Source organism: Canis lupus, chromosome 11, assembly GCF_003254725.2.
Source record: "Canis lupus dingo isolate Sandy chromosome 11, ASM325472v2, whole genome shotgun sequence".
In the NCBI taxonomy this organism is placed as follows: Eukaryota; Metazoa; Chordata; class Mammalia; order Carnivora; family Canidae; genus Canis; species Canis lupus.
In genome coordinates, this window is record NC_064253.1 from 54999047 (window position 1) to 55014807 (window position 15761).

At 50.7% G+C, this 15761-nt stretch overlaps 1 protein-coding gene across 1 annotated transcript in view; it reads right to left on the reverse strand.

Moving 5' to 3' along the window:
* Positions 1 to 15761, reverse strand: part of GABBR2 (gamma-aminobutyric acid type B receptor subunit 2) — a 348641-nt gene that overhangs the window by 62719 nt on the left and 270161 nt on the right. The window contains exon 12 of the mRNA XM_025432171.3: positions 1594 to 1701. Coding sequence (XP_025287956.1) covers positions 1594 to 1701 — 108 coding nt within the window. The remainder of the gene's footprint in view (positions 1 to 1593; positions 1702 to 15761) is intronic.

Sequence of the window (15761 nt, forward strand, 5' to 3'; positions counted from 1 at the left end):
ACAAAGAGGGAGGCTTTAAGGAGAGCACTCCGATGGCTTGACTGATGGGGCTCCCTGAAGCGTGGGGGAGCCCGAGACTCCTGAGAGGACCAGCTGGCCAGTGGCTCCAGGGAGTGGAACAAGAGGGAAAGCTGTTGCAGTGGGATCAACCTGCACGCCTTGAGTTTGTGTGGGTGAAGGATGCATGCATGTCTCCTGTGCACCAGAGGTGGTCCAGGGCAGAGGGGGAGCTGTGTGGCCCTGTCCCAGATATGTGCAGGGGCCAGATGAGCCCAGGAGTGGCCCCCGAGGGAGTACTGCACCCATGTCAGGGCCCTGCAGGAGGGAAAGTCTCCATCCTGGGGGTTTTGAAAAACCCACAAAAGCACCCTATGAGAGTCTGAAGGGTCTGCTTAACCAGGCCCAGCAAGCCCCGTGGCAGTTCCTTCTACCACTCCAAGCTCCAACTCCAGAGGGTTCAGAAACCTTGGGAAGGGGGATGACAGGGCAACAGCTCAGGCTGGCAAAGGAGAGAAACAGCTCTGCCCACCCCCTCTGCCAGGACGGGCGGTTGGCCCGCGGCAGGCCTGAGCTGGGGGAGGCTGTGCCTTTGAATGCAGTTTGAAGATCTATTACAGTGGACTCCGCATATTAGCTGCTGACCAGAGGGCCTTCCTAGTCATGAGACTTGCCTGAATTTTTCTCTAGAAGTAAGGGAAGAACCGCATCACCGGAAGAGTTAAAACGACAGTGGTGGAGAAAGTTTATGACTACATTGAAAGAGTCAAGCTGAGCCAACATGCTGGTTACACCTCCCTGCATGGGTGGCAAATGCTTCCCACCCACATGAAGGCTGGGCTCCTGTCCTCTAAGGGCCTCTTTGAAAATGGAAGCATTAAATTTGGTCTGTGTCCTGTTTGCTCCCCTGTTTTAAGGGCTCCTCATTGCCCAAAAGTTAAAGTTCAGATGCCTCACTGTGGTTCCTCCTGCACCCTGTCCCTGCAAACACCATGTCCTGGCCTTAATGAGCCTTTGCTCATTAAGGATTTTAAATTTATTTATTCATGATAGAGAGAGAGAGAGAGAGAGAGAGGGAGAGGGAGAGAGGCAGAGACACAGGCAGAGGGAGAAGCAGGCTCCATGCAAGGAGCCCGATGCGGGACTTGATCCCAGGACCCTAGGATCACACCCTGGGCCAAAGGCAGGTGTTGAACCACTGAGCCACCGAGGGATCCCCACCAGCTCTGTTTAAACATCCATCCCCTCCCCAGGCCTCTACGCGTGCAGTTCCCTCTACAGGCCTCTGCCTAGCTAACCCCCACTCACCCTCGGGTCTCAGCATCAGTGTCACTTCCTACACGAAGCCTTCCCTGAGTGCTTGTACCCCTGTTGCCCCATATGTTACCAGCCAGCCCTTCTCCCCATCTGTCTTTAATGCTTTTTTAGCTGTTTGATTTCCCTTGGAGGCTGAAGGTGTCAGGGATGGGCAGGCATTGTGTTTAGCTTGAATTCCCAGCAGATAGGCCTGTGCTAAGCACACTGTAGGTATCTAATAATATTTGCTAAATAAATGGTAAGTGAACATCGCAAACATCCTGAAGCAGGAGTGATTACCTTCTTCTTCATTTTCACATTTTTGAAGATGGCGTGGACCCTCCATGTCTTTGCAAACATTGCCCCAAAGGCGGTTGTGTAGCCGACGGTGAGAATCCAGGTCCTGACCTAGAGGCCATGAGAAAACAGAGACATTAACATCTCCTAGGTGGACCGACCTCACCATCTATGAGCGCATCCCAACAGGGGGATTCTAGGTGATGGGGGCAGATGCTCTATTTTATATCCCATAGAGTTTTACTCTCATCAAAAGTCCTTCAATCGTATCTCAATCTGATAGACATTTAGTTCTATCGGCCACTCACCAGACCCAGGGCCCTGGGCATAGGGGCCTGTGAGGTTCAAACTCTGCCTGCCATGGGCTCACAGCCTAGAGGAAGCCAGTCATCGGCAGAGGCACAGAGGCTCGCAAGACCACCGAGGGATCACTAAGGGGCAACAGATCAGCCTTCTGGTCTTCCCTCCCTCCCTCTCTTCCTTAAAACCTTTTAGGTGAGGAGACAGACCTGTAGAAGGGAACATAATCGCTGGGACTTCCTGTCTCCTCACCTGAGTCTGTAGGAGACAAGATGGCCCCGGGAACCTTTCCTATGGGACTCCCAGCTCCCAGATTGTGGGCATGGGGGAGGGGTGGGCACTGAGCCATGGGGGCGGAGACTGGGCAGGAGAACCAGCCTGTCGTGGCCCTTCTCCAGTGCTCAGCAAACCCACCACTCTGGTGGGGCTGGCCAGGACCCAGCCAGAGCAGGCCCTGGGGACACCTAGCTGGCAGCTGCAGCCAGGCCAGCTCCAGGCCATGGCAGGGGCCGTTCAGCTAGGGAGGAAGGCCAGAGGAGAAAGGCCATGACCTTCCTGCTCCCACTAGGGACTTGTCTCCTTGGGCCTTGGGAGAAGAGAGGAGAGAGTGCTGCCAGGGTCCTCTCACCCGGCCCCCTCCTCCATGGCGAGGCCATGCTGTTCCAACTGCTCTGTGTGACCCCAGAGTCTGGATAGCACCAGGCCAGCCTGGCCTCTGAGCCTACACTCAGACCTTGGGTTCCTGCTCAAGATGAAGGCCCTATCTGGCTGTCACCTGTTCCCCCAGGATTAAGTATCTCCTGACCCCCAGCCCTGGGCTGGTGACTGACAGGCTGGCTCCTGCAGGCTGGGATGGCTGGCCACCATCTGTTGGGTGGTGGGGGCCTCCTGGGTGTCTATTCCCTTCCCACACTCTCATCACGGCCAGACCCCAGTCTCTCCAGATTCCACCCTCACCGGCTGGTCTGGACGCCCTCCCAAACAAGAGACTCGCCTAGCTCGCCTAGCTCAGTGTGTCACTGAGTCCTGGGGCCTCCCGCTCACTGGGGTGAGAAAGCTGTGTGCTTTGTGAGTGTCTGGTTCTGGCTTTGGTCTGTCCTCTCCTCTCCCTCAGCTCTGTTATGCTAAGTTCCCTCTAAAAGAAGATCCCCACCTGCCTCAGTTGAACACAGCAGGAAGGTAAATGCAGTAGGAGAAAGAAGGGAGACAGCCAGGCTTGTGCAGACAGCTTAGAGTCTCCATGTCCAGAGAAATCGGACACATCAGGTTTGCCCCGCCACAGCACGCCCTTCCAGCCCAGGGGTGCCATCAGCAGGTGCAGGAAGTTCCCAGAAATGCTCCCAGCCGAGTTCCTGCACAGAGTACCTTCACTCTGCCCTTCTAGCAACTTGGCTCTCCAGCCTCTAGTTATACCGAGACAATATTTCCCCTTTCTATTTTATTTGTGAGAGCAGGACCTGGCTGAGAAGACGGCAAGGCCGGCCCCCCAAGGAAAGACAACAGCATCACAGCGATTGTTCAGAAACATGGACGTGCCAGGTGTGAATGCTGGCAATGGGACAGGTAGAGACTTCATCCTTTTTTTTTAATTTCAAAAGCAAGGATAAATCAGACAGGCAAGAATGCATCACAGTACTTTAGAGAAGGCACAGGAGGGCCACATTATTACCCATATTATAATCCAACAATGCAAGAAAAGTGAACAGAACAGGTGTGGGAGGAATAATCATGCCCAGTTATTGGGAATTTAGACCTGAGCTTAATCAATGACCAGATCACAAATCTCTAGTCTGTCAGAGTTGCATAGGACCTTAAAGACCACTTCTTCCTTCCTTCCTTTCCTTCCTTTCCTTCCTTTCCTTCCTTTCATTCCTTCCTTCCTTCCTTCCTTCCTTCCTTCCTTCCTTCCTTCCTTCCTTCCTTCCTTCCTTCCTTCCTCCCTTCCTTTCCTTCCTTTCCTTCCTCCCTTCCTCCCTTCCTTTCCTTCCTTCCTTCCTTCCTTTCCTTCCTCCCTTCCTCCCTTCCTTCCTTCCTTCCTTCCTTCCTTCCTTCCTTCCTTCCTTCCTTTCTTCCTTCCTTCCTTCCTTGATCTGTTCACTCAGTAAGTAGTATTAGGCCAGAGGCTAAGTGTATAACGACAAAAACAACAAATAAAACAATTTTTTTTTTGAACCACCAGTTGAGTGAGAAATCACTTTGCAGATGAAGAAACTCAGAGATTCGGGGCATTTAAGACATTTTTCTGAACCATGCACACGGTCGCAGAGCTGGGCCTGGAACCCAATGCTTTGCAACCCCTGCAACTGGCCCCCATCTAGCCCTCTCTCCCTCGCATCCCATTAACTCCTCCTCAGATAGAGATTCCTACCCAGAAGCTGAAGCTGGTTCATCCATACCCAGGAGTCAGCTGTCAAAGGTACAGGACACACCCGGGGGTAGCTGACCGCCCGAGAACACATTCCTGGGCCACCTCTACACACTTTTAGTGCTAACAGGTTGGTAGAATGGCCTCCAAGTGTTTTGACCATGTTCTTCTATCAGAAAAACAATCAATTTGAAACAGGAACATAAAGGCAACGTGGACATTAAAAAAAAAAAAAAAGGATGGCAGGGGATGAAGTTGTCTCATTTGATTTTTATGCGGCTGGCAAAGATCTCTTATTTTGGGGAGAAAGGTTGCTCCGGGGCTCGTAGCTTTCTTACAGTTGCTTTGACTTACATTTTTTTAAAGTAACCATTTTTGGGCCACTTGCCTGTTTCGTGAGGCTAAGTTCATTAAGACGCAAGAATATAAATTAGCTAAGTTAGTTAAACCCTGACAACACAAATCTAGCCTGGCATCTGGAAACGGCGACATGCTGCCATAAGGGGAATCGAAGAGTGGCTGAGGAGGCCTGGGCAGGAAAGGGTCCACACCATCCTTAGAAAGGCCTCTGGCCAGGCTGGCCCTTGGCTGGCATCTGGGAACCTGCATTTGGGGACAGTTCTCACCACTCCCTCAGTGATAAGAGTGACTCTTTGCCTGAGCTGTTTGTGCCAGCACTGTGGTTTACATTGCACACCTGATCTTCAGGGACCCTGGAATTCGGGCATGTGCTAAGCAGAGGGTGCCCAGGTGACCTGCCTTCAACAAAAATCCTGGGCACATAGTCTCTAGGGAGCCCCCCCCCCCCCCCCGGCAGATGGCATTTCACACGTGTTGTCACCATTCACTCGCTGGGGGATTCGGTGTCCTAATCAGGGAAGCTCACGCCCGCCTCCCTGGGACGTTGCCCCGGGTGCCTTTACCCTTTGTTGATCTGCCTCTATATTTTTTCTCTGTCATAAATCACTGCTGTGAGTACAAACATATGCTGAGTCGTCCTAGTGGATCACTGAGCCGGGGGTTGTCTTGGGGACCCTTGGCACAACACCCCACTGCCATCTGGCATAACGGACTGATGAACCTCGCGGTTCTTTGGAGCGTTCCTGCACCGGAGTCCTGGACACACCGCTGCGCCAGGGCTCCAGGGCCAGTCCCAGTATTAAACCTTAGTAAAGCTTAACTTCTTTTGTATTCTTCTACATTAAAAAACAAAACAAAACAAAACAAAAAAAACCCAGAAGCGGTATTCCTCTGCAAGACAGTCCCTGGGTCACCTTGCACACTGTGGTGTTCACGTGCCATTTAGAGACAACCCCTCAGACCATGATGAAGCAACACTGGAGGAAAGACTCCGAGAGCTGGACAATGGGATCCCCACTGGCAGAGCTGCCCACCGCGGGCTGGCCCGGCCCAGGGTCGTTGCTGGGCCAGGCGTCTGCCATAGGGAGGTTATTTCTCTTCCCACCTCTCTATTGACTCTTTTCTTTCTTTCTCTTTTTTTATTTTTTTGGTAAATAACCAATTTATTCAATGATAGAGGTATGGGTAAAGTAAACCAATACATATTACGTTGCTATCAAAGTTACATTCCGAATACTATATAGCAAGAATGACAATTATATGTGAATTAAATGCTATGAAAATTGAAATATAGCTACTATTAAGATTTTTTTATCGCTAGTGTATTTTATGTATGTATGTATGTATGTATGTATGCATGTATGTATGTTTTACATTTATTTTTATTCACTGGCTCTTTAAGATGGAAATGGACCCTCGAGTTCAGACCTGGATCCTCTTTCCCTCTAAGGGCTTTCCCTGGATTTTTAGCCCCACTTTCAGCTTCAACCACTTTCTCTGAGCTGACAAGTCCCTTGTATCTTTCACAGCTTCTGTCTCTTTCCTGAGCTCCAGACCTGCATGAGCCACTGTCACCACAGACCTAGGTGACACCTGGCTGTGCCATAAAACTTCATGCTTCACAGCCAAAGCTGAGCCCATTGGCTCTTCCTCTGAGCAGCTCCATTTCCTCCCACCCCAGGGAAGTGCCACTATCCACACCATCGATTGTCACCCCCGTTAGGGACCTGGAAGTCCCCCTGGGGAGTCCTCCCCATCACTCTCTATTCAACCCCTAAGCCCTGCTTCTGCCTCACTTTCCGCCCAGACCATGCTTTGCCCCGCCTTGTGTCTGAGACGTGAGGCTCCATGCTTGCACCTCCCGGGCTCCCTCGCCCCCTGGCTTCTGGCTGGACTTGGAAGGTTCCATCAGGAGCTTGGAGGGTGCCAGGAGAGAGTGTTTGCTCCCTGCTGCCACTGCTTCTGAGCTGTATCTCTGGCCAAAGCTGGGTCTGTTCACATGGCTCAGGCCCTCTCTGGGTTCCAGAAAACACTCATCTCTCTAACCCTTCTGGCCTAGGAGTGAAAGCGCTTTCTGTGGTTGCTAGTCCTCTTGTGCTCTGACCCCTGTGTTTGCTTCCCTAACCCTCCTGCACCCTGGGAGCTAGTCTCTCCACTAGAGCCACTGGTGCACCCCCTCCTCTGCGTGCTCAAGCTGCCATCCTGGCAGTCATGATGAGCAAGGGCTCTGGGCTCAGACTAACAGGGGCTCAAATCCTATCTTGGTCACTTTCTATTTCTGTGAAACTGGGCAGGGCGTGTAATGTTGTTGAGACTTATTTCCTCATCTGTGAAATGGGAACAGTAATGCCTCTTTCTTCAGAGAATGGTTGCAAGGATTAGATGAAAGGTGTGTGAGGTGCTGAGGTTCTCAATCAATGTCTGATCCGTGTTCATGTGTTCCTTACCACCCCTCACTGGTCCACCAGGGAGACACTGCTGCTCTTCCCACCCCTCCCCTCCCCTCCTGCTCATCCATCCAACCCTGTCCCCCTGCCCCTTGGCAAATCTAAGCAAGTCTCCTGGGTTTAAGTCCTTCGCTGCCTTACTGAAACATCAGGTTAGATACCGGATTCTTAGCAGGGTGTAGCCCCTACCGCCCCCTACTTTTCCTGCCACCCCGCCATGGGGCACTTCACATCCAAGCCATCCCATGCTGTTTGAATGTTCCCAACCCCAACTGCTCTGGCTCATGCTGTTGGGCCTGGCACCAGCTATTCCCTCTACTCAGAATACTATTCCTCTCTCTGATCTCCTTCACAAGTTCTTATTCTTATTTGTCCTCTGAAATCCAATTTCATGAGCCACCTCCTCTGAGAAGCTCTCCCAGACCTTGCAGGGAGATCATGGCTGCCTCCTCCTTCAGACTTGTGGCCTCTTGCACGTTTCTGCTATGCTGGTCACATTGAGACCATATCTATCTGCTTATCTGTCTCCCTCTCCCATGAGATGGTGCTGGGGGAGGGAGGGCCTCCAATGCTCCATCTCTGGGACCAGCACTGGTGGGAAGGGAGTAATCGGGCTGGATGAGCCAACTTAGGAGGTAATGAGTGCTTTGTCACCAGAAATGTGCCTGAGTCAAGCACATGGAAGGAAGACCATAGAGGGGTATTTGATGGCAAAAAAGACTGAGTTCATGGCATCAGTGGTCCCTTCTACCCAAATAAAGTCTGCTGTAAGGTGGTGAGATCCCGATCACTTGACATATTCAAGCAGAGCTTGGAGGGCCCCCTGTAGGAATGCTGTAGGAGTATCTCCTGCACTTACTTGATGATGACCTAGGTATCTCCCTTCTGTGTGTCCCTATGATGCCAAATACACCAGAAGGTTCTGAGGGGCTCTACGGTTCTGTTTCCAATATGTCACCTTTAATACAAGTCTCTACTGATTCATCAACACAAGACAAATAGCTACTTTTTCTCCCAAAGTCTTAAACATATTTACTCTTCTGACGGTAAGGTCTTTCTTTTCTCCCTCAGCCGCAAAGTGGCCGCCCGCCTCTGCACACTGCCTTGAACACATACATCCCCGAGGCAGGGAGACCTTGAGGCAGGTGATGTCCGCATCAGTCTTAACCATGAAAAGGAAAAAACAATTCGACACATCTCCAAATGGAAAGAAAAACCTATGCCCAGAACAATTCGGCTCAGCTGCTTGCTCAATTGATTTTGGGAAGGCCTGCCTGGCAGAGGGAAGGGCTTTCATTGCTCTTTGGGGGACCAGTGGGCAAATGGACACACGGCCTCTCTCGCAGGTTCTGACAGATGACCGGGGCTGCCACGCTCTGGGCCTCCTGTCACTGCAGAGGCATATGAGCCCCAAGCCGGGAAGTCAGATGGCACGGGAAGCTCTGGTGGCTGGTTGGATGCTGGGGGTCAAGATGCTTTCCCATTGTCCAGAAAGGTTCTTTTTAGAAACTTTGGTTTCTTTTTTTCTCTTCTTTCTTCTTCTTCTTCTTCTTCTTTTTTTTTTTTTAGAACCTTTGGTTTCATTCTGACCATTCACCCCAGGCAATCAATGGCGAGAAGGCAGGAAAAGAAGACCCAGACTGTCCAAAAGCAAGACCCAAGCCTCTGCTATGTACATCTTCCTGGGGCAGGGGGTGAGATTTGGTGTGCGTCCTGAGGTTCTAAGCCTCTGGGGAGGCTATACACTGCTCCAGAAGACCCTGTCTTGCCCAGGTTCCTTTAAGCAAGATCTGAACAGAAAATACCCTCAAGGGTTTGGAGTACAGCAAAACCTTTCTAGGGGAGGGTAGGTACAATTCAGAGGGCCACGGGAGAGGCTGGACACAGGGCCACTCTGGGACCCACGGGGATGTCTTAGCAGCCTTGGGGCAAACCACTTAAAGCCTTTCCTTTTGGGAGAAGGAATTTTTTTCTTTTTCCTTTTTTTTTTTTTTTTTGTCAATTTTAAATACAGTTTTATTTAAGACATTGCATTTTCCACTTAACAATACAGTGCTTATAAAGTGCAATGTTTATTTCCTTTCCTTGTGCACATATTCCATATTCAAGTATCAACAATGCCCAGTATATTTACTATAGCAGCTTGACTTTAAAACTGCCATGGAATTTACTACAAATTTGGGCCCTTCAAATGTGTGGAACAATGCTAGACCTGTCATCAGGTTGGCTTAATCAACCTCTTCAATGGTAGGCCCAAAGGAGGCACCACCAGAGGGAGGAGCTCCACCACCAGGAAAGCCTCCAGGCATTCCTCCTGGCTTGCTGGGAGGAGGAATTTCTGAGAAGCATCCCCTCAGGGGACTTTTTTGAACCCCCTCCTGAAAGCCCTCCCAGCTGAAGAACTGAGCACTTCACAGGATGAAATCCAGCCCCCACTGACCCTGATATCAATACCCTTGTAGAGTGCACAAAATGTACACTTGGTGGCCCTTGCTCAGGTGACAGGATGCAGAGTGAGGGGAGAGGTCTTTCTTCCCCTTCTCTCCATGACCCGAGCAGGTGCCTTGGCCATGAGAGGCCAGCGAATATTCTGGATGCATGATGTTTTCGAGATGGGTGGTGACAGCATGGGGGGGGGGGTGCGTGGGCTGAGTGGGGCGCCTCCCCGTGGCTCTGGGGACCAAGGATGCAGATGAGCGGGTGCTGGGCCAAGAGAAGGGCAGAGTGGATGCGCTACAGTGTCTGCAGCTGCTATGAAACTTGCAGGCAAGTAAGAGGCATCTTCTAGGACTTCCAGAAATTACTGTTGCTCATTTCAAGGGGTCCCCTACATAAAGTCTTCCCTGATCAGTCTCCTCACTTTTGGCCCTCCCTCCCTCCCCCAGGCCTGTCTCCCTTGAGACATACAGCATCCTGAATGGTAGTTATTCTTTTTTTTTTTTTTTTAAGATTTTATTTATGTATTCATGAAAGGCACACAGAGGCAGAAGCATAGGCAGAGGGAGAAGCAGGCTCCCTGGAGGAAGCCTGATGAGGGACTTGATCCTAGGACCGCCGGATCATGACCTGAGCCAAAGGCAGATGCTCAATTACTGAGCCCCATGAATGGTAGTTATTCTTTACCTACATCTTCCCGTCTACAGTGCCAGCTCCCTGAGGGCAGCGATCTATGCAGTCCTTACTGTGCTCAGAGTAAGTACCTGGGAAATGTTATCACGTGAATGAGTGACTTCTAGGACCAGAGCTAGGGCCTGGAGAGGCCCACAGGAGAGTGTGAGGGATGAGAGCACATCATCTGCTGGAGATCTGGGGAGCCTCTGGTGCCCTTCTTAGCCTCCTCCTGGAAGCCAGAGGCAACCCTTCACAACTGAAGGATCCGGCTCAGGATGGAGATGGGGTGGGGAGGCCACCGTTGTAAGAGGGGAGCTGCAGCCTTTCCAAGACTCCGGTTGGCTCCAACAGACCTTGTCAGCTCAGTTCTAGTCCCCACGGCTGCCTCCTTCTGCTGGTCTGCACCTGCCAGGCAAGGCCACCATTAGACACCCTGGGCATCCCCTGGCCCAGCCTTCCAGCCACCTTCGGAAATCACAAAGCGCGCTATGGCCAGCCACAAAACACAGGATTGCATGCTGAGGCAACCCCCTCCCCACATTATTGTATCAGGTTATCTTTCAACTGCCTCAAAAAGAAATCCCCAAGCAAACAATAAATATCACAGACATGTATGGCCTTTTGAATCAAAACATCACTAATTCTTCCTAGACTTGAGTTTACTGGGAGGCCAGGTGGGTGTTCCCAGATAGCCTTTGCCTTTTGAGTCAGAGTCAGAAAATCCTAGCATCCCAGAAGGGCTAGAAGAGCACATCCTGCCCCTCAATCCAGTGCCTGCGCCCCCACCACCCCACCCTTCCCAGCCACTGCCCATCCTGAGATCATCCATACACCTCTTATGAGCAGCGTGGATGGCTGAGAGCATGCTCCAGGACCCAGAATCCAACCTTGCCTCCTATGATGAGGCTGCTCTGCTTCCAGAGATTCCATGGGGAGGGTGTGTGTGTGTGTGTGTGTGTGTGTGTGTGTGTGAGAACAGAAGCCCCCTTATGCCCCTAGCTGATCCTCAAGAGCCAAGATTTCTTTTTATTTTTATTTTTATTTTTTTAAGATCCAAGATTTCTGATGCTTACATTTCTCTTCCATGACCAGTCTCCAAGAGACAAACACAAAAATAAAGCAGAGTTCTAACCTTGACCTTTGTACTACTCTAGGTGTGGTCTGGGAGCTTGTTAGAGATGAGGCCTCTCAGGTGCACCCCAGAGCTCCTGAGTCAGAATCTGCATTCACAAGATCCTTAGCTGATTTAAATGCTCATGGCACTATGGATGCAGGCAGAAGACAGGCTGGTGGTTACCCCCAAGGGAGTGAGGGGCATAGATCGCCACAGGAAGGGAAGGACTTTCAGGATGCTAGCGGTGAGCTGTTTCTTGATCGAGATCATGGATTCACAGCTGAGTTTGGTCTGTGAAAATTCACTGAGCTATATACACTTATGTGTGTGGGAGTGTGTGCATACTTTAATAAAAAGTTTTTTTTTTTTTTTTTTTTTTAAAGAGAAGGAATCAGGATTGTCAGCAAGTAGAGGCAGCAGGAGATCTACAGCTAAGCCATGATCCTCTGAGCTGCCTTGAGAGTGGCCCCAGGCTGAACCGGCTTCTCCTAGCTCTCCCATCACATGCCTATGCCTGGGGACTCTCATCTGCTTCTTTCTTACCTTGCCTGGCCGCCCGAGGCCCCTTTTGGCTCTGAACGCAGCAGAGGTACAGCAGCTTGGCTTTGACTTAGACAGGGCCTGAGTCTGTGCCCGCCCCAGTTCTAGCAGAGCAAGGCCATGTGAGGCCAGAAGTCTCCATGGACGGATCTCCGTTCAATCAACCAGCACCAACACCACTTTTGCAGGCTCCTCTTTATCCTAAATCTGCTGTGCTTTATCAGTGTCTCTCTCAGCAGTATTCTCAGGGAACACCACGATCCAGACACAATCCCATCATTCATAAAGATAATGGCTAACATTTATTGAACCCTAGTGTGAGGCAGGCACTAAATGCTCTGCATACACTATGCCGTTGAATCCTTATGATCCTATTTTTAGGCCCATTTTACAGAGAAGTAAACTAAAGTTCAGAGGCATTAAGTAAACTAAAGTCACACAGCTGGGAAATAGCGTAGTTGGGATTTGAACATAAGCAGTGTTCAAACTGTAATTCTCTTATATGCTGGGTATCTGAAATGTTTGGGGACAAGCATTGGGGACGTATCAAATCTGAGTGAATAAATACCACCGAATTATACACCTTAGAAGGGTGAACTTTCTGGTACGTAAATAATATCCCAAGTTTAAAAAATCCAAATGGACAAATTTTAGAGGTTGAGATAAATGTTGACCACATTTCCCTACAAATTTGGTGGATCTGTTTCTCTGGTATGAACTAGTTAACAACAAATATATATATTTGTCTAAGAATGCAGTATCTTAGGCACTTCCGTAGTCCAATGGATCTAAGTTCCAAACTTCAGCCCTGCCACCCAGCCATGGGCAACAGAGTTTTGGTTTTCTCTTGTGTCACAAGGGACAGAGAACCTTGCCTTGTCAGGGGGGTGTGGGGATCTGAAGGGACGTCTGCACCGGCCAGCAAGTGGATAGTACTGAGTTTTGGGAGGGCACAGGCCTGGGGAGTGAACATGGTGCTGCTGACCACCTCCACCCTTAGGGATGCTCTGAGAGCCCTCGAAGCTCCTGAGAACTTGGTTGGGATCTGAGGCCCATCTGGGTCTCGCCTTCACTGCAGAGCCCCTTCTCATGCTCCATGCTCCACGCTCATGCGGGGGGTTCTGCTTAAGATTCCACAAGGAAGACAAGCACCTTTCCTCTTCCTCACCCATCTTGCTCCCACTCTGGCTGGGATTCCTGAGCCAGGTCAGCGAGTAAGTTTTGAGCCGGCCCTCCCACACCCCCTGGCATGGGGGTTCTGGCCCAGCCCAGCACTGTCCTCATAGGCAGCTCCCTGCCCATAGGGGCCATGTTGCTATGGTGATTCCACTACCCACACAGTGTCCAGGGAGATAGCAGAGTGTAGCTGGAGCTGTTTGCAAGACTTGCTGAAACCAGGCAGGGAAGATTCCTGAAAGGGTCAGAGGGAGCGTGTGTGTGTGGGGGCAGGGATGGGAACTAAGTATAACTGCTTCCCTCGCAGTTGCTCTGTGTGTGTGTGTGTGTGTGTGTGTGTGCACTCATGCGTGGAAATGCATGCTCACACATGCAACCCCCTCACCCCCGTCCAAGTTATAATGGCCCTCATGAGCCGAGGCACAGCCCCTAGAGAGGCATAATCTCATGATTGTCATTGGTTTCTTCCTGAGGTAGTGTTCACGGTTTATCACTGTGTTTAGTTTCCATATTGAAAATGAAAAGAAAAAAGATTGAGCATTCACCTAGCAGCAGGAAGGACTGAACAATGACTTCCATATGCCTTGTCCTTTGTCCTGTGAAAATTTCCTCTAGAACACAGAGCAGGACACCAGGACTGTAACTGTGACAGGGAGAGAGGGGCCCACCTGCTGTCCCTGGTGCTCCAGGCACCTCATTGCAATCATCTCATTCAGCCCACACCACCATTGTGCACGGGGATTTGTTAAGCTCATTTTGCAGATGGTGAAACTAAGGCCAAGAGAGGCTAAGTCACCGGCCACGGTCAGGGGCCAGTTCATGCAGGCGGTGGGAGTCACACCCAGGGGGCTTAAGATCTGTGTTCACTGAACTACCTGGCCCTGCTTCTACTTCCTTCTCCCAGTTCAGGGGGTGTTTACCGGTGAGCAGCCTGTTTGGCCCAGAGTAAACAGAATCCGAGGTACCAGGTAAAATAAAGGAGCCAACCCCTCTGGAATAGCAGGTGGAGCACAACTCATATTGCACTCACTGGGGACTGGTATTTAGGCTCTCAATTCAAGAGCTTTCAATCCCCCTTCCTGAGCGGTATCGGGAATTATTAAATAGGTGACCCCAGGCCTCACCCATGTGCACATTTGTGCTGACCCAATTCAGTCCAGAGTAGTTAATCTATGCCTCTTCCCCACAGTCATGAATGTGGGTTCCCCTTTACAGAGCCTCTGAAACAGCCCTGACTGCAAATAAATGAATCCTCAGGGATGGTGAGAACTGGGGCCTAACATCTTCCGAGCCCTCATGTTCGGAGCTAATGCTGATTTGTAAAGCGCTTTATGATTTATTCATACCGCCGTGCCAGGCTTCCCAGGACAACCTTCCCCTCACACAAATGAGTGCGACTCCCAGAACAGAATGTCAGGCTTCATTAAAAGAAAAAAACCCGGATGTGGGGGATGTCCCTTTTTCTTTGCTCCCTAGCTTGCGTCACGCTGTTTGCAGGATTCAGGTCAAAGTCAAGAAAGCACCTATGCAGTAACAGCCTTTGGATCCTGGGCAGGGTAAGATGTCAGGAGCTTCTTTCTGGGAGGAAGAGACTCTCTCTGCACCAAAGACTCAAACTTGGGCCAGGGGATGCAGTCTCAGGTGGCAGGCAGCAGGTGACCGAGCCAGGCAGAGGGGCCCTGGGAGTGGCCAGGGTGGAACTCCACTCCCTGGTTCTTGGCTGGGAGACCAAGGTGGGCCCCTCAGCTCTCTGGGCTTCCACTGAGATATCGAAGCTATATAAAAATGCAAGTCACCAGACTAGCTCCTGATACAGTTTTCGTTATTGCTGTAATCACCGTCTCTTCAAACATGGGGGGGGAGTGTCCTCAGGTGCAGAGGGGAGAAGGAAATCCCCATTCTCCTCACTTAGTTTCTTCTGAGTATTCAGAAGCAGCCCCTTACTGTGGCCTCACCTCTGCCCAGGAAAGCTGACCTTGGACACACTTGGCATCCATGAAAGTGCAAGGGCACAAAAGTCAAAAGACCTGCTGAGCACAAATGGAGGGGAATTAAATGTGGGGGACCTAAAGGTCTTCACAGCATCCCTCAGAGGAGCAAGACTCCCACAAGCCATGGTCATCATCCTTGTGCCAAAGGGTCATACTCCTGAGGTGACAAACAGCTAAACCATACCCACAGGGACATTTGAGCAGCTCATGGTGCTTCTCTGAAAGTTCCCTGTCCTCCAGGGTATCAGGGACTTGACCACACACTTCTCACATGGAACCCTTTGGACAAAGTAAGTGTTCTGTAGGCATCTCACTCGCTAGGCAATTCACATCCAATTACTGGTAATATTAACAATTTCTTGATGCCAGGTGAGAGTCAGTCCAATCTAATCAACTGCAGGACTCAGGGGGCTTCCCCTCTTTCCATGCTGTCTCAGAGCATGGGGATCGGATGCAGTCTTGACAGTCCAAGGTGTGGGTGCTGACCTGCAGCACCTGGAAGAGGTCCTCCGCTCTGTTTACCCCTCCCTGCCAGTTTGCAATCCATAAATGTCCAGTAGTGGGCGACACTGAGACTTCAGAGCAGCAAGTATAATCCAAAAGGGACTGCTGTGCAAAAAAGGGTCTACATTGCTCTTAATACCTTATAAGAAAACAGTAACAACAAAAGAGTCGCTTTTTATCAATCTAGCCGACATGGATCCTTTGGCCATCCCTTCTAGCTTTGGTCCTCCAGGCCAGGAATTGGATGAGTTACTGCGTTTGGG